The sequence below is a fragment of the Oncorhynchus gorbuscha genome, linkage group LG22 (assembly GCF_021184085.1).
Source record: "Oncorhynchus gorbuscha isolate QuinsamMale2020 ecotype Even-year linkage group LG22, OgorEven_v1.0, whole genome shotgun sequence".
NCBI classification, from domain to species: Eukaryota; Metazoa; Chordata; class Actinopteri; order Salmoniformes; family Salmonidae; genus Oncorhynchus; species Oncorhynchus gorbuscha.
Window position 1 is genome coordinate 13,314,699 of NC_060194.1, and position 26,556 is coordinate 13,341,254.

Here is a 26,556-nt window from a genome sequence, read left to right on the forward strand (position 1 = left end):
TTCAACCAAGAAGATGCTGCACTGTCATCATTGTAACAGCAGTGCTTCAGAAATATTATTTTACATTTTTTTAGGGGTTAGAACATCTTTCATATAGCAGACAGACTGTAGCTTCCATCAATGCAATTGTCCGCATCATTTCCAATCCCTGATATATATTTTTTTGTATATATATGTATATATATTAATATATATACACATACATAGACATACTGTACATACCCACATTTATATAAATATACATACATAGACACATACATATATATATATACACAGTACCAGTCAAAAGTTTGGACACACCTACTCATTCAAAGGTTTTTCTTTATTTTTATTATTTTCTACATTGTAGAATAATAGTGAAGAAATCAAAACTATGAAATAACACACATGGAATCATGTAGTAACCAAAAAAAGTCTTCAACAAATCCAAACATATTTTATATTTCAGATACTTCGAAGTAATCCACCCTTTACCTTGATGACAGCTTTGCACACTCTTGGCATTCTCTCAACCAGCTTCACCTGTAATTCCTTCCCAACAGTCTTGAAGTAGTTCCCACATATGCTGAGCACTTGTTGGCTGCTTTTCCTTCAGTCTGCGGTCCAACTCATCACAAACCATATCAATTGGGTTGAGGTTGGGTGATTGTGGGGGTCATCTGATGCAGCATTCCATCACTCTCCTTCTTGGTCAAATAGCCCTTAAACAGCCTGGATGTGTGTTGGGTCATTGTCCGGTTGAAAAACAAATGATAGTCCCACTAAGCGCAAACCAGATGGGATGGCGTATCGCTGCATAATGCTGTGGTAGCCATGCTGGTTAAGTGGGCCTGGAATTCTAAATAAATCACAGACAATGTCAACTGCAAAGCACCATCCCACCTCCTCCTCCATGCTTCACGGTGGGAACCACACATATGGAGATCATCCGTTCACCTACTCTGCGTCTCACAAAGACACAGTGGCGCGAACCAAATATCTCAAATTTGGACTCATTCAGACCAAAGGACAGATTTCCACTGGTCTATTGTCCATTGCTCATGTTTCTTGGCCCAAGCAAGTGTCCTTTAGTAGTGATTTCTTTGCAGCAATTCAACCATGAAGGCCTGATTCACGCAGGCTCCTCTGAACAGTTGATGTTGAAATGTGTCTGTTACTTGAACTCTGTGAAGCATTTATTTTGGCTACAATTTCTGAGGCTGGTAACTCAAATGAACGTATCCTCTGCAGCAGAAGTAACTTCCTTTCCTGTGGCAGATCTCATGAGAGCCAGTTTCATTACAGCACTTGATGGTTTTTGTGACAGCACTTGAATAATCTTTCAAGGTTCTTGAAATTTTCCGCATTGACAGACCTTTAGGTCTTAATGTAATGATGGACTGTCGTTTCTCATTACTTATTTGACCTGTTCTTGCCATAATATCGACTTGGTCTTTTACCTGATAGTGATCTTCTGTATACCACCTCTACCTTGTCACAACACAACTGATTGGCTCAAACACATTAAGAAGGAAATACATTCCACAAATTAACATTTAACAAGGCACACCTGTTAATTGAAATATATTCCAGGTGTCTACCCAATGAAGCTGGTTGAGAGAATGCCAGGAGTGTGCAAAGCTGTCATCTAGGGTGGCTGCTTTGAAGAATCTGAAATATAAAACATATTTCGATTTGTTTAACACTTTTTAAGTTACTACATGATTCCATATGTGGTTATTTCATAGTTTTGATGTCTTCACTATTATTCTACAATGTAGAAAAGGGTGAAAATAAAGAAAAACCCTGGAATGAGTAGGTGTGTCCAAACAGTTGACGGGTACTGTATATACCTCTCCCAGTTAGGGGAAGTGAGCTTTACAGCAGAGTCTCACAACTCAATCGCTGGTTGAAAACTGTTTTCTGCCCCTCCCAAAATGTAGAATTTGTAGATAATTGTCCCTCTTTCTGGGACTCACCCACAAACAGGACCAAGCCTGGCTTGCTGATGAGTGACGGACTCTATCCTAGCTGGAGGGGTGCTCTCATCTTATCTACCAACATAGACAGGGTTCTAACTCCTCTAGCTCCAGAATGAAATAGGGTGCAGGCCAGGCAGCAGGCTGTTAGCCAGCCTGCCAGCTTAGTGGAGTCTGCCACTAGCACAGTCAGTGTAGTCAGCTCAGCTATCCCCATTGAGACCGTGTCTGTGCCTCGACCAAGGTTGGGCAAAACTCCTCCATTCCTGCCATTATTGAAAGAGATCGTGATACCTCACATCTCAAAATAGGGCTACTTAATGTTAGATCCCTCACTTCAAAGGCAGTTATAGTCAATGAACTAATCACTGATCATAATCTTGATGTGATTGGCCTGACTGAAACATGGCTTAAGCCTGATGAATTTACTGTGTTAAATGAGGCCTCACCTCCTGGTTACACATGACCATACCCCCCGTGCTTCCCGTAAAGGTGGAGGTGTTGCTAACATTTACGATAGCAAATGTCAATTTACATTTTACATAAATTGACGTTTTCGTCTTTTGAGCTTCTAGTCATGAAACCTATGCAGCCTACTCAATCACTTTTTTATAGCTACTGCTAACAGGCCTCCCGAGCCATATACAGCGTTCCTCACTGAGTTCCCTGAATTCCTATTGGACCTTGTAGTCATAGCAGATAATATTACAATTTTGGGTGATTTTAAAATTCACATGGAAAAGTCCACAGACCCTATTCCAACTAAACTACTGAAAGAGCTGCTTCCTGTGCTTGTCCCTCCTATGTTGAACATAATAAATGTCTCTCTATCCACCGGATGTGTACCAAACTCACTAAAAGTGGCAGTAATAAAGCCTCTCTTGAAAAAACAAACCTTGACCCAGAAAATATAAAAAACTATCGGCCTATATCGAATCTTCCATTCCTCTCAAAAAATTGTAGAAAAAGCTGTTGCGCAGCAACTCACTGCCTTCCTGAAGACAAACAATGTACACGAAATGCTTCAGTCTGGTTTTAGACCCCATCATAGCACTGAGACTGCACTTGTGAAGGTGGTAAATTACCTTTTAATGGCGTCAGACCGAGGCTCTGCATCTGTCCTCGTGCTCCTAGACCTTAGTGCTGCTTTTGATACCATCAATCACCACATTATTTTGGAGAGATTGGAAACCCAAATTGGTCTACATGGACAAGTTCTGGCCTGGTTTAGATCTTATCTGTCGGAAGGATATCAGTTTGTCTCTGTGAGTGGTTTGTCCTCTGACAAATCAACTGTAAATGTCAGTGTTCCTCAAGGTTCCGTTTTATTTTACCTCTTGGGTATGTCATTCGAAAACATAATGTTAACTTTCACTGCTATGCGGATGACACACAGCTGTACATTTCAATGAAACATGGTGAAGCCCCAAAATTGCCCTCGCTAGAAGCCTGTTTCTCAGACATAAAGAAGTGGATGGCAGAGATGCTTGTTTTAGGTCCCAAGAAACAAAGAGATCTTCTGTTGAATCTGACAATTAATCTTGATGGTTGTACAGTCGTCTCAAATAAAACTGTGAAGGACCTTGGCGTTAATCTGGACCCTGATCTCTCTTTTGACGAACATATCAAGAATGTTTCAAGGACATTTTTTTCCCCATCTACGTAACATTGCAAAAATCAGAAACTTTCTGTCCAAAAATGATGCAAAAAAATTAATCCATGCTTTTGTTACTTCTAGGTTAAACTACTGCAATGCTTTACTTTCCGGCTACCCGGATAAAGCACTAAATAAACTTCAGTTAGTGCTAAATACTGCTGCTAGAATCCTGACTAGAACCAAACAATTTGATCATCTTACCCCAGTGCTAGCCTCCCTACACTGGCTTCCTGTTAAGTCAAGGGCTGATTTCAAGGTTTTACTGCTAACCTACAAAGCATTACTTGGGCTTGCTCCTACCTTTCTTTCTGATTTGGTCCTGCCGTACATACCTACACGTACGCTACGGTCACAAGACGCAGGCATCCTAATTGTCCCTAGAATTTCTAAGAAAACAGCTGGAGGCAGGGCTTTCTCCTATAGAGCTCCATTTTCCTACCCATGTGAGAGACGCAGACTCGGTCTCAACCTTTAAGTCTTTACTGAAGACTCATCTCTTCAGTGGGTCATATGATTGAGTGTAGTCTGGCCCAGGAGTGTGAAGGTGAATGGAAAGGCTCTGGAGCAACGAACCGCCCTTGCTGTCTCTGCCTCACCTGGGAGACACACCAAACATGTGGAAGAAGGTGCTCTGGTCAGATGAAACCAAAATTGAACTTTTTGGCAACAATGCAAAACGTTATGTTTGGCGTAAAAGCAACACCCTGAACACACCATCCCCACTGTCAAACATGGTGGTGGCAGGGAAGATGGTTAAAATTGATGGGAAGATGGAGCCAAATACAGGACCTTTCTGGAAGAAAACCTGATGGAGTCTGCAAAAGACCTGAGACTGGGACGGAGATTTGTCTTCCAACAAGACAACGATCCAAAACATAAAGCAAAATCTACAATGGAATGGTTCAAAAATAAACATATCCAGGTGTTAGAATGGCCAAGTCAAAGTCCAGGCCTGAATCCAATCGAGAATCTGTGGAAAGAACTGAAAACTGCTGTTCACAAATGCTCTCCATCCAACCTCACTGAGCTTGAGCTGTTTTGCAAGGAGGAATGGGAATGAATTTCAGTCTCTCGATGTGCAAAACTGATAGAGACATACCCCAAGCGACTTACAGCTGTAATCGCAGCAAAAGGTGGCACTACAAAGTATTAACTTAAGGGGGCTGAATCATTTTGCACACCCAATTTTTCAGTTTTTGATTTGTTAAAAAAGTTTGAAATATCCAATAAATGTCGTTCCACTTCATGATTGTGTCCCACTTGTTGTTGATTCTTCACAAAAAATACAGTTTTATATCTTTATGTTTGAAGCCTAAAATGTGGCAAAAGATCGCAAAGTTCAAGGGGTCCGAATACTTTCACAAGGCACTGTATATTACAGTTGAACATAGGAACAAACAGAGCGTATGGGGAATGGTTTGATGGAGGTTAGGAGTTGGGGCTTGTAAGGCCTGTAGGTTAGGTAGGAAGGATGTGTTAGGAGTTGGGGCTTGTAAGGCCCGTAGGTTAGGTAGGAAGGATGTGTTAGGAGTTGTGGCTTGTAAGGCCTGTAGGTTAGGTAGGAAGGATGTGTTAGGAGTTGGGGCTTGTAAGGCCCGTAGGTTAGGTAGGAAGGATGTGTTAGGAGTTGGGGCTTGTAAGGCCCGTAGGTTAGGTAGGAAGGATGTGTTAGGAGTTGGGGCTTGTAAGGCCTGTAGGTTAGGTAGGAAGGATGTGTTAGGAGTTGGGGCTTGTAAGGCCTGTAGGTTAGGTAGGAAGGATGTGTTAGGAGTTGGGGCTTGTAAGGCCTGTAGGTTAGGTAGGAAGGATGTGTTAGGAGTTGTGGTGTGTAAGGCCTTGGAGATAGGCTTGGATGTGGATAACAAGGATGTCCTTTATGTAATTGTATCTCCAACAACATAAGAACTAGGCCCTTTCTCATATCACGCACAAAAGGAAGGGAGGAAAAGCTGCCTATATGGTGAAAGGTAGAGGAGAGGTGATTAAGGGTAATTGGAAGCAAATGGAGTCCTGTGGAGTGCCATGACCCTTCACAACAGTCACCTTGTGTAAGCCTAAACCCAATGGAGAGGATTTAGAGTTCAGTAGGGCTGTCAAACCAAACTGTATACACTGCCATGTGTCTACCCTGTGCCAAATGTAACCCAAACCAACAACATGTGTCATTTAAAATAAGGATTCAGGAGACTTGAGGACATTTTATTTCCACGTTTATTCAACATTTTTATTTGTGTAAAACAGAATTGATAAAAATACAAGTTATCTACCAATGCACACACTTGACCAAACTTCAGCATTAAATAATTCATAACACCTTGAGTCAGGTGTTAAACATAGGATGACGGGTTGAGTAAGTGCATTGGCTGACAAATAAATACGGTAAATATTTCATGTACAGTATGTTTAAAAAAAAATATATAGTTGTATTTTATGATCAAGCAACTAGGCAGAATAATAAGCAGTGGACAAATAACATTTTCACATGACATTCAATATAACATGACATACAGTATGTTGAGAAGTTCTATCACTGTAATAGAGGGCATCGTTCTAGGTTCACTTGAGCATTAAGGTGAAGCGGTCATTTTGAGCTATCCCTTTTTTTGAACCCACAAGGAAACACAATAGGACAATTCAAATCCACTTATCTGATTTCCCTCTCCAGAGCAGTTGGCGGTCTTTTAGTGGTTTTCTCAGGCAGCACCAGTCTAATCGTTCTGGGTGAGCCTTTTGCTGAGGACAGGTACTCCTGTGGAACGGGCTTCCGCGGTCGCTGCGTTCATACTGTTGTTGTTGGAGAGACTCTCCCCATTTAGTGAGCCAGAACCCTGGGCAATTGGAGAGATATTCTTCCCAATTAGTGATCCAGGACCCTGGGCAAGCAGAGTGAGATCTTCCACGCTTTGGAGTGGAAACTGGGTTGGCTGAGAGCCGATCATGGCCTCCTGGTTAAAGTTACCTGAAACTGGCTGTGACAACAGCGGGATAAATGGATTTACAGGCAAGCTCCCTGCATTGCCTGTGTATAGTGGGAATGTGTGTGGGATGTTAGTCAGTAAAGGTGGAGGACTTAAACGACCTTGTTTGCTCAGGCTTTGAGCCTGTAAATTGTCTAAACTGCCTGGTCTGCTCAAGCTTTGAGCCTGTAATTTGCCACCGTAAGCAGGGTCTGGAGCAACAGTGTTTTGTAATAGTGTAGAGTTTCCTCCCTGTACAGGAAGATTACTGTAACTGGAAGTCATTTCCACTCCTGTGAGGGGGTGTGCTGCTGACAGTTGTGGGTTACTCAATGCCCTCTGAAGAGTCACTCCATCGCCTAGGCAACGTGGATGTTGGGGTACCTCAGGGATGAGTGCTTGGCCCTGTCCATTTTTGTATTGCTTCACCTGCTGCCCATTGGCTGAACTACCACCAACTCTGTTGGGGTCTGACTGGTAAGGACTCAAATTGCTTGGTATAGGTGCTTCACCAGATTCCTCAGTTACTCCTCCAGTTCTATTTTGTGAGACGTCGGCCTTCTTCTGATCTTGAGCAGTTCTACTCTTCTTGGGATGGTCATTTGAGCCTTCCTGGTGTTCCTGTTTTGATTTTGAGGTTGTCATTCTTTGCTTGGAGGATGCCTTGTTTTGCTGTGGCACTGGATCTTCTTTCTCGTCCTCCTCTTCGGACTCATTATCTTCATAATTATCATCAATTTCTTTAGACTTGCTAACGGTAGATTTATTTTTGGATGTCTGATTGGCTTTGTTTTTGGCAGTCGAGTTTCCTTTACTGGATTTGTCTGTTTTTCCTTTAGACTCAGACTCATCCTGGTGATGCCTTTTGCCTTTGACATCTTTCCCCCCCGTTTTCAGTTGTTTTCGGTTCTTGGAGTTGGTTGGTTCTCTGTCGCCCTGTTCTAGATTCTGGTGGCTGTTTTTCCTTGGATGGACCTTGCTTTTCTTAAGTGGGTTAAGGTTGAGCTTTACTTTTAGGAACCCACTTGACTGGACTTTATGTTTATGCCTTTTAGAGTTGTCTTCTCTTTCAAGAGCATTACTCCTCGCAGATCGTCCACTGCCTTCATAGCGTCCACTGCCTTCATAGCGCAGTGTCTGCGTGTCACCATATTCCGCCTTCCTAGAACTTTGAATCCTGTCATGTTTGCCTTCCCTATCACGGTTAGTCTTTTGTACATCGACGACATGCACTCGAGGTCTTTTCAAGTCAAAGGTTACACTCCTCTGCTCACTTGCATGTTTTGCATAGATGTCCACATTAGACTGGTTGTAGTTCATGTTCTTTCCCTTATTTTGCCTTGTCAGTTGGTTGTGGTTGGGGAATCCCTCATATCCAGCAGATTCTCTTGCATGGAGTCCATATGAAACATCCCTGGCTTTATCCCCTGGCTGTCTGTACTCATAGGTTCTGTGACAGTTCACACAGCTGGCAGTTTGATAGTCAGTCACAGGTCTGCCACCCTCTGGTTGGAAATTCAAATTTGACTGTTTGTTGTCAATGTAATTTCCAGGACTTGCCATCTTATCTCTTAGACCTTTATGTGTGGACACGTTTCTTTGAGCAGGTGGAAAGTAGCTGTTGCTGCCACCCAATGGCTGGTTGTTGCCATTAGGACCATGTTTTTTATAACCCTGTTGGTGATCGAGTAACTCCTGATGACCCTCTGGTGGCCTGTTGAATGACCTTTGACCTCTTAGATCTAAGTATGAACACCGGGAAAGACAGTGTTAGATAAATCTTTGATAACCTGAAGTTTGTGTGTCTGTCAATGACGTATTGTACTGTCTAGTTTTCTTTAATACTAATACCTTTCCCTTCATTCTCCCATTCTAACAGTTTATGCCGTTTTAATGGATGTCACGCTCCTTGCTTAGCGACTGGGTTTGGGAGTAAATGATTACAAAGAAACTGCAATCAGTTATGTTACCAGCTAAAATATTGTAATCAGATACTTTTAAAAAACTAGATGATTACTTCTTTAATTATTTTTAAATTCAGAAAGGATGTTTTGCGGAAAAAAACAAAACAATATGACATCTGTTTTCTCAATGACATTCAATTCAGCATTGAAAAAAGTTTACGTTTATCCACCTGAGCGAGTCTGACCACAAATCAGAGACCACTAAGATGACACACTAGCAAATGTGTTTGATGCCTTTTTGTTTTCTTCAATTGCTGAAAGTAATCAGATTATGTTACTGAGTTTGGGTAATCCAAAAGTTGCATTACTGATTACAATGCACCATCTGGTTGCATCACTGCCTGGTATGGGGGTAGTGCGAACAGCCCAGTACATCACTGGGGCCAAGCTTCCTGCCATCTGGGACCTCTATACCAGGCGGTGTCAGAGGAAGGCACTAAAAAGTGTCAAAGACTCCAGCCACCCTAGTCATACACAGTTCTCTCTGCTACCGCAAGGCAAGCGGTACCGGAGCGCCAAGTCTAGGTCCAAGAGGCTTCTAAACAGCTTCTACCCCCAAGCCATGAGACTCCTAAACATCTAGTCAAATGGCTACCCAGACTATTTTCAGTGACCCCCCCCAGCCCCCAGCCAATCTTTACACCACTGCTACTCTGCTACTCTGTTGACATCTATGCATAGTCACTTTAATAACTCTACCTACATGTACATACTACCTCAACTAACCGCCGCTCCCACACATTGACTCTGTATTGGCACCCCCCTGTACTGTATATTGCCTCGCTATTGTTATTTTACTGCTGCTCTTTAATTACTTGTTACTCTTATCTCTTATCTGTATTTCTTTGAAATTGCATTGTTGGTCATTGTAAGTAAGCATTTGACTAATAGATTTTGATTTGATTTGAATTTTGGAGAGGTAACTAGTAACTAACGGATTACATTTAGAAAGTAACCTACCCAACCCTGCTTGAGAGTACCACTTCCTCCTGATTCGGCTCACACCGACGCTTGAACCCAGGACCTCTGCTTTGCTAGCACACGTGACCGCCCTCCCTAAGCACTTTACCAGTCGGCGCCACCAAAAAGTTAACAATTTGGTGGCACAGGTGGTGACACTTCATGCTGAGGAGTATATTTCACACATCCCCATGTGATGGCTACGCAGTCAGGGAAAATATTCACCAAAACATGCTTACCTTCCATCTTCGAGATCAGTGCTTGCGTTGGCACATGTCTCCTCCTCTCATCTGTCATGACCAGACTCTCCATGTTATTGGGCTGGGCTCCTCCCTGCCTAAGCATGTCCAGGGTGTTCATGTGTTCATCTCCTCCCCCCTGTTCCACTGCAGACCCAGTGACTGCAGGGCCACAGTGGGGGCGTGTAAAATGGCGGCCGACTTTACCCATCCTCAGATCATACATGGCTCTCTCCCTTTCCCAGGGCTGAAGGTGGCTGCCTTGCTGGTTGCTATTGGGGAGCATCAGCTTGGCTTCCAGTCCCATTTGAGCCAGGTGAAGGGCTTGGTTCTCCCTGCTCGGATCCCACAGAGGGATTGTTTGGGTTGGTACTGTCCTCCTATTCTCCTCCTCCTTAGCTCCATTCCGGTCTCTCTTGTTCGTTTCCAGTTTGTGGTAAATTATGTACACCACAGCTAGGGTGAGTCCAACACCACCTTTAAATGATTAGCATAGTTATGAGTTACAGCCGACTGACTAAGGATTTATGCAAGGGGATAAAAGAGAAAACACACTGTACTTTACCGTGTTGAATTATACAGAAGCCAATCAATTTCACATACTGTATTTACCACTATTGAAGAAGAGAAAAGTTACATCTGGCCATTGATGAAATAGTTCCTGAGGTACTGACCAGCGAAGCAGAAGGCAGCTGCCAGAGCCAGGTCTCTGGTGTAGCGCTGAGGAGGGACGGAGTTCTTGGCCTCCACCTGCACTGTGATGTTCTGATTGGGTGGAACACAGTTGGCCTCCGTCAGCTCCAGCACCGTCTTCACTGCTGGGTTGTCAGCACTCACACAGACCATCCTACGCCCGTTGAACAGCACCTGAACAAGAATAACAAACATTATTTAGTGCCTTTTCATACAATATGCAGTCCAAATAATATTTGTATATGAAAAGACAACAACAAGAGGTTAAAACAAACAACCTTATCCGGAGCCTCCATATAGCTGGTGAGGAAAGACGCCAGCTCCCTCAGCTCACACGTACAGTTCCACCTGTTCAGTTCCAGGTTGAGACTAGTTAGCCAAGACAGATAGGAAAATGCTTCAGGCAGGGCGTTTCGGAGCTGATTCCTGGACAGATCCAGACTACGGAGCTCCGGTAGTCCCCGGAAGCTATCCCTCCCCAGATATGTTATCAGATTATCGGACAGATCCAGGGTCTCCAGCGCCCGGAGGTCGGCCGAGGCAAAGGTAGTGGCGTCCAGCCTGGTGAGGCGGTTGCCCCCCAGCTGCAGTGTCCGCAGGGCCCTGGCGGCGTGGAACCAGGAGCCTTTGACTTCCCTCAGGGCATTGTTCCCCAGCTGGAGGATCTCCAACCTGGGCAGCCAGGAGAAGGTGGCCCTGTCCAGGGTCTGGCTGGAGAGGTGGTTGTGGTCCAGGAGGAGGGTGTGGAGGATGGTGAGATTTTGGAACGCGTCGTGGGTGAGGGTGGTGATAGCGTTGTGGCTCAGGGACAGCACGGTCATGTTGGACATGTCAGAAAGGAAGTGGCGGTCCACAGAGACGATGGCGCCATCGGTCAGCATCAGGGCCTTGGTGGTCTCAGGGGCCTCTAGATGGGGAAGAAAACATACACCCGTCAGTCAATCATTACTGCTTTAATAGGGCCGGCTACACAGATAGCCGACACAAAGAGTCAGGATCTTTATGATAGCCATAGGCTAGCATGGAGCCAGACATTCCAACAAATCATTCTCAAATAAATGCCATCTTTCCATCAGTAGACAACAATATTTGTTCATCTCAACTCGTTCAATGCTCGTTCTTACCTATGAAGTTGGAGAGCTTGTGGCAGATGACAACGTCGTCAGAGCACACCACACAGGAAGCTGGACATGAAGAGAGGCACTGGGTGCGTGTGATTGACAGCATCAGCATCAGGAGAACACCTGGGTTTCACCAAGGACGCACGCACACACAAACAGCTGGTTAGCTTGGGAGGGGGAATGGTATACCTAAATGCAGTATTACTGTGTTTCTTGTCAATATGTTTAGTATCCTAGCTGTTCATACATTCCATAGGCTTACATCCAATAGCTGTACAGCACATGTGTAGAAAGAGAATATACCTTGTATTTATTCAATATTGACATATGGGTGTTTTAAGGGTATGGTAGACTTACTTCTCATGGTTTGGTTATTGGCCAGGCTGCATGGTTTTTTGTTTGCTCATCCATGAAAGTGGTCTCAGGGAATCATCGTCTTAAAGCTTAAAGCATCATCTGGTCTTAACTCCTTCACGGGCCTAGTGTTACTGCTCCTACGGACAAAAATACAATATCTAATTATTATATTGCTAAAAACACATTCAGCTCAGTAACAAATATTTTTGCTCATTTGGCAGGGGAGACCAATCAAACTGGAGGAAAAGCGATGGTAACAATCTGGGAGTAATGCAGCATGCATGGAGTCTATTCAGTTCACTCATGTTACATGTGTGTTTATCAGTCATAGCGGGACTAGCAACAGCTGCCATGTACACAGTGACCAGATAGGGGGAATCCAGTGGTGGAGAAAGCATTCAATTGTTGATAGAAAATGACTCAAGTAAAAGTCACCCAGTAAAATGCTACTTGAGCAAAAGTATTTGGTTTTAAATATACTCAAGTTTCAAAGTACATGTAATTGCTAAAATATACTTAAAGGAAATAGTTGACATAGTCCCAAAATGTTTTGCTTGTCAGCAATCAAGTTTAAGATACAGTATGTATCTTTCAAAAGTATGTTGCATTTTGAGTCATATGATACTGCGTTTTGCATCATGTAAAATACATCAGTGGAGGATTTCTGTATTTTGAAAATGACATATCTTGAAAACTTGATTGCTGACAACCAAAACACTTTGGGACTATGTCAACAAATAGACTAATGAAACAAATACTAAAATATAGATTTGGGTGTAATTTTCCTTAAAGTATCAAAAGTAAAAATAATTTCAAATTCAAGTTTAGCAAACCAGATGGCACAATTTTTTTTTTTTAAAATTTACGGATAGCCAGGGGCACACTCCAATACTCAAACATAATTTACAAATGTTTTTAGTGAGTGTGTTTAGTGAGACCGCCAGATCAGAGGCGGTAGAGGGGTGACCAAAGATGTCCTTTTGAGTGCGTGAATTGGGCAATTTTCCTGTCCTGCTAAGCTTTCAAAGTAAACAAATAAAACGTTTTATGTTTTCTTTAGGAATGTAGTAAATGTAACAGTTGTCAAAAATGTATATAGTAAAGTACAGATACCCCCCCAAAAACTACTTAAGTGATCCTTTAAACAATTTTTTTACTTAAGTACTTTCCACCACTCTGGGAATCTTAGATGGGGCTGACACCTAAGGTGTCAGGTTTCTGTGGAGGCTGTTCATGTAAACTGTCTCCTCAATTCACCACCAGGACAGAGAAACAGGTCTGTGGGACAAGCATGTAAACACCCCTCGCACTGGGCCATGTATAAATGTAAATGTAAATGTAAGTCATTTAGCAGACGCTCTTATCCAGAGCGACTTACAAATTGGTGCATTCACCTTATGACATCCAGTGGAACAGCCACTTTACAATAGTGCATCTAAATATTTTAAGGGGGGGAGGGGGGGTGAGAAGGATTACTTTATCCTATCCTAAGTATTCCTTAAAGAGGTGGGGTTTCAGATGTCTCCGGAAGGTGGTGATTGACTCCGCTGTCCTAGCGTCGTGAGGGAGTTTGTTCCACCATTGGGGAGCCAGAGCAGCGAACAGTTTTGACTGGGCTGAGCGGGAACTGTACTTCCTCAGTGGTAGGGAGACGAGCAGGCCAGAGGTGGATGAACGCAGTGCCCTTATTTGGGTGTAGGGCCTGATCAGAGCCTGGAGGTACTGAGGTGCCGTTCCCCTCACAGCTCCGTAGGCAAGCACCATGGTCTTGTAGCGGATGCGAGCTTCAACTGGAAGCCAGTGGAGAGAGCGGAGGAGCGGGGTGACGTGAGAGAACTTGGGAAGGTTGAACACTAGACGGGCTGCGGCGTTCTGGATGAGTTGTAGGGGTTTAATGGCACAGGCAGGGAGCCCAGCCAACAGCGAGTTGCAGTAATCCAGACGGGAGATGACAAGTGCCTGGATTAGGACCTGCGCCGCTTCCTGTGTGAGGCAGGGTCGTACTCTGCGGATGTTGTAGAGCATGAACCTACAGGAACGGGCCACCGCCTTGATGTTAGTTGAGAACGACAGGGTGTTGTCCAGGATCACGCCAAGGTTCTTAGCGCTCTGGGAGGAGGACACAATGGAGTTGTCAACCGTGATGGCGAGATCATGGAACGGGCAGTCCTTCCCCGGGAGGAAGAGCAGCTCCGTCTTGCCGAAGTTCAGCTTGAGATGGTGATCCGTCATCCACACTGATATGTCTGCCAGACATGCAGAGATGCGATTCGCCACCTGGTCATCAGAAGGGGGAAAGGAGAAGATTAATTGTGTGTCGTCTGCATAGCAATGATAGGAGAGACCATGTGAGGTTATGACAGAGCCAAGTGACTTGGTGTATAGCGAGAATAGGAGAGGGCCCTGTATTTTACTTCCCAGGATCAGATCGATCTGGCTGTTTTTGAGCCTTTTTTTCAGAAAAGAATCAGATCATTCTGATCAAGATCACAGAATCCGGACTTTCAGTGCTTTGAACAGTCATTATGCCGATTCTGTTGCAAAACGTTTCTTAAACGGGATCAAACAGGGAGGGACTTATCTGAATCTGTCCAATAGACACTAATTTTCGTAGCAAAACAGAATGTTTTGCAACTGTTTGGAGTCACTACTCCAAAGGCTTACACCTTTCCATCTGTTGAATAGGTTGTGGTACTACTTCTACACCGTCATAGGGAAAAAGATGAGTCAACTACATGAATTAAAGTATGATAAAAAATATCAGATCTTTCATATCACTTATAAGATGCATTTATTTGGCACTTCTCAATATAACAACTGACCACCTACCTACAGTGGATTCAGAAATGATTCAGACCCCTTTGACGTTTTCTACATGTTGTTACGTTACATACTTATTATAAAATGGATAGAATAACATTAAATAATCAATCTACACACACTACCCCATAACGACAAAGTGAAAAAAAAATGTGAGCAAATTTATGAAAAATAAAAAACAGAAATACCTTATTTACATAAGTATTCAGACCCTTTGCTATGAGACTCGAAATTGAGCTCAGGTGCATCCTGTTTCCATTGATCATCTTTGAGATGTTTCTACAACTTGGTGTCCACCTGTGATAAATTCAATTGATTGGACATGATTTGAAAAGGCACACACTTGTCTATATAAGGTTCCACAGTTGACAGTGCATGTCAGAGCAAAAAACAAGCCATGAGGTCGAAAGAACTGTCCGTAGACCTCAGAGACAGGATTGTGTCGAGGCACAGATCTGGGGAAGGATACCAAAAGATTTCTGCAGCATTGAAGGTCCCCAAGAACAGTGGTCTCCATCAGTCCTAAATGGAAGAAGTTTGGAACAACCAAGACTCTTCCTAAAACTGGTCGCCCGGCCAAACTGAGCAATCTGGGGAGAAGGGCCTTGGTCAGGGAGGTAACCCAAAACCCAATGGTCACTCTAACAGAGCTCCTCTGTAGAGATGGGAGAACCTTCCACAAGGACAACCATCTCTGCAGCACTCCACCAATCAGGCCTCTATGGTAGAGTGGCCAGACGGAAGCCTCTCCTCAGTAAAAGGTACATGACAGCCCACTTGGAATTTGACAAAAGTTACCTAAAGACTCTCAGACCATGAAACAAGATTCTCTGATCTGATAAAACCAAGATTGAACTCCTTGGCCTGAATGCCAAGCGTCACGTCTGGAGGAAACCTGGCACCATCCCTATGGTGAACCATGGTGGTGGCAGCATCATGCTGTGGGGATGTTTTTCAGTGGCAGGGAATGGGAGACTAGTCAGGATCGATGGGGAAGATATAGGGAGCAAAGTACAGAGATCCTTGGTGAAAACTGCTCCAGAGCTCTCAAGGACCTTTAGCACACAGCCAAGACAACGCAGGAGTGGTTTCAGGACAAGTCTCTGAATGTCCTTGAGTAGCCCAGCCAGAGCCCAGACTAGAACCCGATTGAACATCTCTGGAAAGACCTGAAAATAGCTGTGCAGCGATGCTCCCCATCCAACCTGATAGAGCTTGAGACGATCTGCAGAGAAGAATGGGAGAAACTCCCCAAACACAGGTGTGCCAAGCTTGTAGCGTCATACCCAAGAAGAAAGTACAGAGTAAAGAGTCTGAATACTTGTGTAAAAGTGTTATTATATTATTTGTAATACATTTGTAAACATTTCTAAAAAACTTTTTTTTCTTTGTCATTATGGGATATTGTGTGTAGATTGACGAGGGAAAAAACAATTTGATCCATTTTAGAATACACTTGTAAGGTAACAAAATGTTAATTCTGATTTAAAAGTCAGATTGAATTACAGAATTCCTATCCGGATCAAAATCAAATTTTTGTTTTTTTGGCAATCGGATAACATTTGATCCTATCCGATTGCCAAAATCTGATCAGATCAAACTGGGCTCAACTGTTGTTGAGTGTTCAGATTGAGGGGCACTACAAAACTACTTTAAAACAGGACCTGACGATTGTAACTACATAGTTTTTCTTCAAAATAGTACCAGATATTTTGACTTGTAACCAAAGTGGATCCCTTTTTGGTGCTATATAGAACCCTTTTTTGAAAGTTCAATAAAGAACCATGCTCATAAGGTTTTAAATGGAACCTGCATGGTGCTATATAGAACCCTTTTTTGAAAGTTCAATAAAGAACCATGCTCATAAGGTTTTAAATGGAACCTGCATGGTGCTATAAAGAACCCTTTCCTAAGGTTCCATAAAAAAAAACAGTAAAAAAGGTTGCATATAGCACCAAAACAGGGTTCCACTATGGTTACAACCCTTTTTGGGGATATATAGAACCCTTTTTTATGGTTATTTATAGAACGTTATGGAGAATGGTTCTATAAAGAAACATTCTCAGTCTGAAAGGTTCTTTGTAGATCCTTTTCAAGAAACATAAACGTTTATTTTTATTCTGATCAGCCATATTATATTGTTAAAATTCCATAGGTGTTGTTATTGTGTTAATTGATAAGTTAAATCAAGTGCGCAACCTCTGGAACAGGTGGGGGTCCCCTGAGGAGGGAATTGAGAACCACTGACTGATTTAGTCAACCTTTCTTAATTGGCACAAGGCCATAAGTGAGTCTTTCACAAGACATCGTCACTGCCCATAGTCAAAAAATTTGGGTAGCCTTCCACAGGCTTCCCACAATAAGTTGGGTGAATTTTGGCCCGTTCCTCCTGACAGAGCTGGTGTAACTGAGTCAGGTTTGTAGGCCTTCTTGCTCGCACACACTTTTTCAGTTCTGCCTACACATTTTCTATAGGATTGAGGTCAGGTCTTTGTGATGGCCACTCCAATACCTTGTCTTTCCTTAAGCCATTTTGCCACATCTTTGGAAGTATGCTTGGGGTCATTGTCCATTTGGAAGACCCATTTGCGTCCAAGCTTTAACTTCCTGACTGATGTCTTGAGATGTTGCTTCAATATAGCCACATCATTTTCCTTCGTCATGATGCCATCTATTTTGTGAAGTGCACCAGTCCCTCCTGCAGCAAAGCACCCCCACAACATGATGCTGCCACCCCCGTGCTTCATGGCTTTTCCTCCAAACATAACGATGGTCATTATGGCCAAACAGTTCTATGTTTGTTTCATCAGACCAGAGGGCATTTCTCCAAAAAGTACGATCTTTGTCCCCATGTGCAGTTGCAAACCGTAGTCTGGCTTTTTTATGGCGGTTTTGGAGTGTTGGCTTCTTCCTTGCTGAGCGGCCTTTCAGGTTATGTTGATATAGGACTCGTTTTACTGTGGATATAGATACTTTTGTACCTGTTTCCTCCAGCATCTTCACAAGGTCCTTTGCTGTTGTTCTGTGGTTGATTTGCACTTTTCGCACCAAAGTACGTTCATCTCTAGGAGACAGAACGCATCTCCTTCCTGAGCAGCATGATGGCTGCGTGGTCCCATGGTGTTTATACTTGCGTACTATTATTTGTACAGATGAACGTGGTACCTTCAGGCATTTGGAAATTGCTCTCAAGGATGAACCAGACTTGTGGAGGTCTACAAAAACAAATTTCCCACCATAATTTGCAAATGATACTCTCACTCACATTTGTGCAAAAAGAGCTGTGGGCAAACCAAGGCCCCAAGTTTTCTAATGAGCCACCTCCCATACATTTTAATTATCACTAAAAGAGCAGAGAACCCTTTTGTGAAGTGTAAAGAACCATTGAAGAGCTCAAGGGTTATCTGAGTCATTATAGTTCCACATAGAACCATCACCCATCCCAAAGAACACTTGAGGAACCTTCACTGTTCAGTGTGTATAAATGTACAAGCGTCAGCATCATATAAGTACCATATAAGTGACAGCAACAAAGAAACATTATCTCGATCATAAACAAGTCTTACCTGCAGGCCTACATGGACCAGAGAATCAAACAGTACAAAAATACCGCCGGACTGCACACAGATCAGCTGCTAGTCCATTACAGGTAATAAACATCATTTCTCATTGTGCTTCAACATGTCGATGTTGACCCGCCCAGGTTACGGTAGTCAGTTCTACTGTGTCACAGTCAACAGTCTGTGTTCCTATTGGAGAGGCTGGGTAAGGTTACCTGTGCTCCTCTGGGCATGCTCAGTACGCAGGGGCTGTCACCCGAGATGGCATGGATGGGACGGTGTCATACGCACCCATGACTTCTCTTGTACCTGATAGAGGTAAAATACTGTGCACTTCAACTCCAGTAATCTGAAACAGGGGGCCTTCCCTTTGTAACAATTTAGAAAAATGCCATTCAGATAAAATATTTATTTCATAACATTTTTCTTATGGCCAGTGAGCAATTGAAATGATTCGACCCAATGCATCTAAATGACAACAAATGCACATGATTAAAGACAGGCAGATAACCAAAAGTGAGCACCGTCGTCTTCGTCTGTGGCAAGATGTCAAGCAACGTCAATTCCATATGCATGAAACGCTTCCTCCACGACCTCATGTACAGTAATCAGAATTTCATCCTCTATGTCGATCAGTAACATGTAACAGTAAGTAGGTAGGCACTGATAGGTATGGAAAACTATCTCAAAATAGAATACTGGTAAATTGACTATAGCTAGATATAATTCCAATGCCTTGGTTGACAATAGGAAAACAAGAGCAGTTTTTACATGGCTAAAGGAGAAGGATTACTCATTCAATATATCCTGATAAAGTGGCCTGGGAAAAAGAGCGGGACAGTACATTCTATTTCTGTCATGGGCTAAGGAGTTCAAAAGGTGTTTCGATTCTATTCAAAAACAATCTAGATCATGAGGTGCAATCCATGAAATAATATCCTCAAGGAAGATGGATTCAAATAACTGTATTCTAATGGTAGGGGACTACAACAGTTTTAAGCATGTCAATAGACCGTAAAGGGAATCATACTACCATCTACAACCCTCTGGTGCTCAAAGAGATTATGAATATTATGGACACATTGGAGTCTACAGTCAGATGCAGTATCCCACTCAGGTCCATTTTGGGGCCTATTCTGTTCCTAATCTCATGCTCCCTCTCGGCCACATCCCCAGAGACTATAACATCAACTTCCACAGCTAGGCTGATGATACCCAAATATACACTGAGTATGTAAAACATTAAGAACATGAATCCAGGTGAATCCACGTGAAAGCTATGAATGGGCAACACAAAAGATTTAAGTGCCTTTGAGTGGGTGTTCCTAATGTTTGGTATACTCCGTAAAAGTGAAAAAGAGTATTGATTGAGGATCGAATGCGATCAGATCATCAACTTACAGTGCCTTCAGAAAGTATTCATACCCCTTGACTTATTCCACATTTTGTTGTGTTACAGCCTGAATTCAAAATTGATTATTTAAAAAAAAATCTTACCCATATACATACACTACTGTATAATGATGAAGTGAAAAAATGTTTATCGAAATGTTTGCAAATTTATTGAAAAGGAAATACAGAAATATCTAATTTACATAAGTGTCACAGCCCTGAGTCAATACTATGCAGAAGCACATTTGGCAGTGATTACAGCTGTGACCCTTTCTGGGTAAGTCTCTAAGAGCTTTCCACAACTGGAATTTTATCCTCAAAATTCTTCATGCTCTGTCAAATTGGTTGTTGATCATTGATCATTGCTAGACAACCATTTTCAGGTCTTGCCATAGATTTTCAAGTAGAGTTAAGTTAAAACTGTAACACGGTCACTTGGGAACATTCACTGTCTTCTTGGTAAGCAACTCCAGTGTAGATTTGGCCTTGTGTTTTAAGTTATTGTCCTGCTGAAAGGTGAATTCATCTCCCAGTGTCTGGTGGAAAGCAGACTGAACCAGGTTTTCCTCTAGGATTTTGCCTGTGCTTAGCTCCATTCCGTTTCTTTATCATGAAAATCTCCCCAGTCCTTAATGATTACAATCATACCCATAACAAGATGCAGCCACCACTATGCTTGAAAATATGGAGAGTGGTACTCAGTAATGTGTTGTACTGGATTTTCCCCAAACATAACACTTTTTATTCAGTGCAAAAAGTTAATTGCTTTGACACATTTTTTGCATTATTACTTTGGTGCCTTGTTGCAAACAGGATGCATGTTTTGGAATATTTTTACTCTGTACAGGCTTCCTTCTCTTCACTCTGTCAATTAGGTTAGTATTGGGGAATAACTACAATGTTGTTCATCCATCCTCAGTTTTTCCCTATCACAGCCATTAAACTCAGTAACTCTGTTAAAGTCACCATTGGCTTCATGGGTGGTGGACCATTCTTGACACACACTGGAAACTGTTGCGCGTGAAAAATACATCAGCATTGTAGCTCTTGACACAAACCGGTGTGCCTGGCACCTACTACCATACCCGGTTCAAAGGCACTGAAATGTTTTGTCTTGCCCATTCACCCTCTGAATGCCACACATACACAATCCATGTCTCAATTGTCCCAAGGCTTAAAAATCCTTCTATAACTTGCCTCCTCCTGTTCATCAACACTGATTGAAGTGGAGTTAACAAGTGACATCAATAAGGGATCATAGCTTTCCCCTGGATTCATGTGGTCAGTCTATGTCATGGAAAGAGCATTCTATGTGAGCTCCGTTCTTCAGGGCAAGCTTCAGTCCCTCTGCGGTCCCTGCTGTCCCCAGGACCCTCAGACCCAAGACCACCTGACACGCTGCACACCCCCACCTGACAGATACACACCACCAAGTAGACGTCACAAACGCTGAGCCGTATTTAATCAACCCCACCTAAAAAACCTGTCGTGCAATAAAGGTCATTTGAATTAATTTGATCTTCATAAATCAAAATGAAAAACAAAATATACAAAAAAAGGCTACTTGTGGTTCATCAGTCTATATTCTTAGGTAGTGCTGGATGCAAAATGTTTCTTAACTACACTAGCATCACATTCCGCATGAGAATACCATCAGTAATCATAATGTAACAGGGATGGATGGAGAAGATCAGCACCTGTAAGTTGGACCCCATCTCCAACAGCCTCCACAACCCCGGACACATCAGTTCCTAGAGTGTAGGGCAGGCTGGGCTTCCTGGTGTAGGTCCCAGAGCATGTGTTGGTCTCCATTGGGTTCACTCCACACACATGGATCAGTACCTGGAGAACACACAGGCTGTTTCATGAGAACCAGACAGAACTACATTCAACTAACATAATACAAAATATAAAACAGCTACAGGTAGAAGTGCAATAGCTAACCATGCAATGTATTTATTGTACTTTAGCAAAAGTAATAGCAAGTTCAAGTTTTTGAATGATTTTATTTACTGGTTTCTGATCAGAATTTGGCGCAGGTATGTACTGTAGGAGCAGTTTCCAAACCGAAGGTCCTCCAAACTTACTCACTCACTCGAATGGCTCTCGTTAACTTGGATGCTGTAATCTGCAAACAAATAGAGTAGTCTTTGTAAATCACGTTAAATGCAGAACGCTGGCAAGCAGCAGTAGAAGACACACGAGTGACTTGTGGTCTTTGGACAGTGGCATTAGCTAGCAAGTAAGCCATTTCTTGTTACCTAGCCAGCTAACTTCATTACTTCAGCAGGACGTTTGAGTAGAAACACCATAATGTGTCTAAATACAACTAGCATAAACATATATCAAGGCAATGATAAGGTATGTCAAAACGAACTAATTCATGAGAGAAGTTGTAAGTGGCTGTCCTCCTCTCTGTTGCCTCACGGTGGCGACAGCAGGTCATTTTTAAACATCCGCGTTTGACCACAGATGATCCATTATATTAACCAGATATGAGAACAAGATTTCCACTAGTCAGCCACAAAAAGTCCAAATTGGCTCTATTAAACATTCATCAAAACAAACATTTGATTTTTGTTTTTAATATAAGGTTAGCGGTGTGGTTAAGATCAGGGTTAGGTTTAAAATCACATTTTAAGAAGAACTCTACGCTTGGTGAGCGAAAAAAAAAACAGTTGCTGGAGAAGACAGATTTTGGGCCCAGCTATCCCTCGCTTTACCTCTTCCTCTCTGATTTGACTGATCAGCATTTGACTCTCTCGGCAACCGTAAAACGCCTTTTTCATAAGATAAACATAACATTTTATTCAAAACATTTAGACAAGCATGCTTGCTTACTAAATGCAAAATGCTGTATATTATAGACGATACAGAGTAAATTACTCTCAAAATCTGTCTGTTAGCTAAAATTGAAAATACATGTATCCAATGGAAGAAACAATGTCTAAACAACATAACTTAGATGTCAGCAAGAAAGGAGGACATCTCACATATTGTTTCTGCCATAAACAACTCAGCCTATTATTTCACCACCAGCTCCTGTTCTGGAAGGATTCTTCTCATAGATGGGGTGAGGTTTTTGCTAGCTTTTGTATTATTCCAGTCACTAAATGCCTGCTGCAGCTATATCTAACTAGTATACCATTGTAAGCTAGTTAGATAGCGAGATAGCTAGCCTACTGTCATCCATTACGTTATTCAGATAGCTAGCTACTATGCAAGTCATAGCTACAATGGTGAATCATCCTATTCCTGTGGTGTCTGTCTATTTATCATCTATCCGACCCAGGTGTTAGACACTCCAGATGTGCAGAAACTGAACTGTCCCTGGCTTTTCATCACACCAAGAAATGTCATAATGGGCGATTTGATGTCTGATTTGGAGATGTCATGTGAAGATACTGTGTTGAAGTTTGAAGTCCAATGACAGCTTGAAGATACACAGCTTCTGGTTGGAGTTAAAAAAAAAAACCCTGCTCTCTAGTTCTCATTGAAAACACCAGAAAAAATATCAGACTCTCCAGACTAGTTTACAACATGTTGCAGTTGGCTCTGTATCGCTTGTTTGTATTAAAACTACTGTACCATGAACTGTGCATGCAATGTGTTGGCCGAAGAACACAGCAGTGATAGTCAATGTAAACTGATGTTTATTTTACAGCACTCTTTGGCAATAAACTCTGGCTTTAGAAACTCTGGATTGACTGTAGACAAGAAGGGCAAAATCATACCGGTTTGTAATTGAGTTTACGTTTTTCAATTATTCTTCTGTAATGAAGTGCTTTACTGAAATGCTTGTGTAACATAAGTTGTTTGTTTTATTCTGTGTGCATCCATGGGATATTTCTCTAGGCAGTCCGAAGTACCCATGGTCTGGTGGTTCCACTGAGCCACAAAGGACAGGTCCTGGTGAAGGAGGACTACATCTACTTCCTGGTGGAAGTAGCCAATCAGAAAATGGAGGAAAATGTCAAACAAATTGAGAGGTAAATTGTCCATGACCAATTACAGCAGCTAGCTCCATATCATTGTGTCTAAAATGATGATCAAAGTTTAGTGCATGATTTGATTTACAAAAAGCGCTCACAATTTATTGGAATTTAAATAATCTCAGACCTCAACTCTTGAGCTTACGATTCGCTATAGCAAAGGTTTTTCATGCGTCAACAGGTTCTACGAGTGGCTACAGTCTGCTTTGCAACCAGCTGAACCTCAAAGCCCCAAGTAGACAGGAGACGGAGGAGAAATCTGTTTACAAGCAACGGAGGAAAAGAGGACAGACAAATGTTTAAACAGACACTCAGACAGACGCCTGCCAAGACAACAGAGACATTAATCCAGTTGAGCTTGAGGACTGCTGTGGGCTGTGGGCTGGATCTGTTCACATAGACAAATCAAATCAAATACATTGTATTTGTCACGTGCTTCGTCAACAACGGGTGTAGACACAACAGTGAAATGCTTACTTACTACGGGCCCTTCCCAACAATGCAGAGAGGGAGAGAAAATAGAGAAATAATAGAAAAGTAATAATTCAAGCAATAATAAATACCTAATGAGTAATGATATCTTGGCTATATACACTGGATACCAGTCCCAAGTCGATGTGCAGGGGTACGAGGTAATTGAGGTAGAGAAGTACATATACAGTGCATTCGGAATGTATTCAGACCTCTCGACTTTTCCCACATTTTGTTACATTACAGCCTTATTCTAAAATTGATTAAAATGTTTTTCCCCCGTCAATCTTTTTCTAATTTGATTTATTTCACCTTTATTTAACCAGGTAGGCAAGTCGAGGACAAGTTCTCCTTTACAATTGCGACCTGGCCAAGATAAAGCAAAGCAGTTCAACACATACAACAACACAGAGTTACACATGGAGTAAAACAAACATACAGTCAATAATGCAGTAGAAAAATAAGTCTATATACAATGTGAGCAAGTGAGGTGAGATAAGGGAGGTAAAGGCAAAAAAGGCCATGGTGGCGAAGTAAATACAATATAGCAAGTAAAACACTGGAATGGTTGATTTGTAGTGGAAGAATGTGCAAAGTAGAGACAGAAATAACGGGGATTATTTTGCGACATTGCCTATGTTTAGTAAACCTACAGTACCAGTCAAAAGTGGAATCGTATGGAATCATGTAGTAACCAAAAAAGTGATAAACAAATCAACAAATCATATTCTTCAAAGTAGCCAACCTTTGCATTGATGACAGCTTTGCACACTCTTGGCATTCTCTCAAAGAGGTTTGAGGGGATTGCATATATTAGCTTAATGAGGTAGTCACCTGGAATGCATTTCAATTAACAGGTGTGCCTTGTTAAAAGTTAATTTGTGGAATTTATTTCCATTTTAATGCGTTCAAGCCAGTCAGTTGTGTTGTGAGAAGGTAGGGCTGGTATACAGAATATAGCCCTATTTGGTAAAAGCCCTATTTGGTCCATATTATGGCAAGAACAGCTCAAATAATCAAAGAGAAACGACAGTCCATCATTACTTTAAGACATGATGGTTAGTCAAATTCAAGAACTTTCTTCAAGTGCAGTCGCAAAATATAGTGCTGTGATGAAACTGGCTCTCATGAGGACCGCCACAGGAAAGGAAGACCGAGAGTTACCTCTGCTGCAGAGGATAAGTTCGTAAGAGTTACCAGCCTCAGATTTCAGCCCAAATAAATGCTTCACAGAGTTAAAGTAACAGACACATTTCAACATCAACTGTTCAGAGCATACTGTGTGAATCAGGTCTTCATGGTTGAATTGCTGCAAAGAAACCACTACTAAAGGACACCAATAATAAGAAGAGACGTGAAGGCCTGAAATACGAGCAATGGACATTAGACCGGTGGAAATCTGTCTGTTTGTCTGATGAGTCCACATGTTAGATTTTTGGTTCCAACCGTCGTGTCTTTGTTAGACGCAGAGTAGGTGAACGGATGATCTCTGCATGTGTGGTTCCCACCATGAAGCATGAAGGAGGAGGTGTGATTGTGTGGGGGTGCTTTACTGGTGACACTGTTTGTGATTTATTTAGAATTCAAGGCACACTTAACCAGCATGGCTACCACAACATTCTACATCGATACACCATCCCATCTGGTTTGCACTTAGTGTGACTGTAATTGTTTTTCAACCAGACAATGACCGAGCACACCTCCAGGATGTGTAACGATTATTTGACCAAGAAGGAGAGTGATGGAGTGCTGTATCAGATAACCTGGCCTCCACAATCACCCAACCTCAACCCAATTGAGATGGTTTGGGATGATTTGGACCGCACACTGAAGGAAAAGCAGCCAATAGGTACTCAGCATATGTGGGAACTCTTTCAAGACTGTTGGGAAGGAATTCCAGCTGAAGCTGGTTGAGAGAATGCCAGGTGTGTGCAAAGCTGTCATAAAAGCAAAGGGTGGCTACTTTGAAGAATCTCAAATATATTTTGATTTGTTTGACACTTTTTTGGTTACTACATGATTCTAAATGTGTTATTTTATATATCTGATGTCTTCACTATTATTCTACAATGTAGAAAATAGTAAAAATAAAGAAAAGCCAATGGGTAGGTGTGTCCAAACCTTTGACTGGCATTGTAAGTATTCAGACCCTTTACTCAGTACTTTGTTGAAGCACCTTTGGCTTCTCTGCAGATCCTCCCAAGCTCTGTCAGGTTGGATGGGGAGTGTCGCTGCACAGCTATTTTCAGGTCTCTCCAGAGATGTTTGATCGGGTTCAAGTCCGGGCTCTGGCTGGGCCACTCAATGACATTCAGAGACGTGTCCCAAAGCCACTCCTGCGTTGTCTTGGCTGTGTGCTTAGGGTCGTTGTCCTGTTGGAAGGTGAGTCTTTGTCTCAGTCTGAGGTCCTGAGCG

At 42.4% G+C, this 26,556-nt stretch overlaps 2 protein-coding genes across 2 annotated transcripts; one reads left to right on the top strand and one right to left on the bottom strand.

The window, feature by feature from the left end:
• Positions 1-5,866: 5,866 nt before the first annotated feature.
• LOC124010112 (leucine-rich repeat-containing protein 53-like) lies at positions 5,867-22,082 on the bottom strand. Its single transcript, XM_046322466.1, has 9 exons — positions 21,940-22,082; positions 21,692-21,806; positions 21,376-21,520; positions 11,907-12,043; positions 11,553-11,672; positions 10,707-11,335; positions 10,410-10,602; positions 9,736-10,212; positions 5,867-8,314 (listed from the first exon to the last, which is right to left on the bottom strand). Exons 4-9 carry the CDS (start codon positions 11,911-11,913, stop codon positions 6,324-6,326), a joined length of 3,417 nt encoding a protein of 1,138 aa, XP_046178422.1. The 5' UTR covers positions 11,914-12,043; positions 21,376-21,520; positions 21,692-21,806; positions 21,940-22,082; the 3' UTR covers positions 5,867-6,323.
• A 355-nt stretch (positions 22,083-22,437) lies between these two features.
• Positions 22,438-24,371, top strand: tyw3 (tRNA-yW synthesizing protein 3 homolog (S. cerevisiae)). Its single transcript, XM_046322571.1, has 4 exons — positions 22,438-22,751; positions 23,343-23,414; positions 23,534-23,667; positions 23,852-24,371. The coding sequence occupies exons 1-4, from the start codon at positions 22,644-22,646 to the stop codon at positions 23,907-23,909; spliced, it is 372 nt and encodes a 123-aa protein (XP_046178527.1). The 5' UTR covers positions 22,438-22,643; the 3' UTR covers positions 23,910-24,371.
• Positions 24,372-26,556: the final 2,185 nt, after the last annotated feature.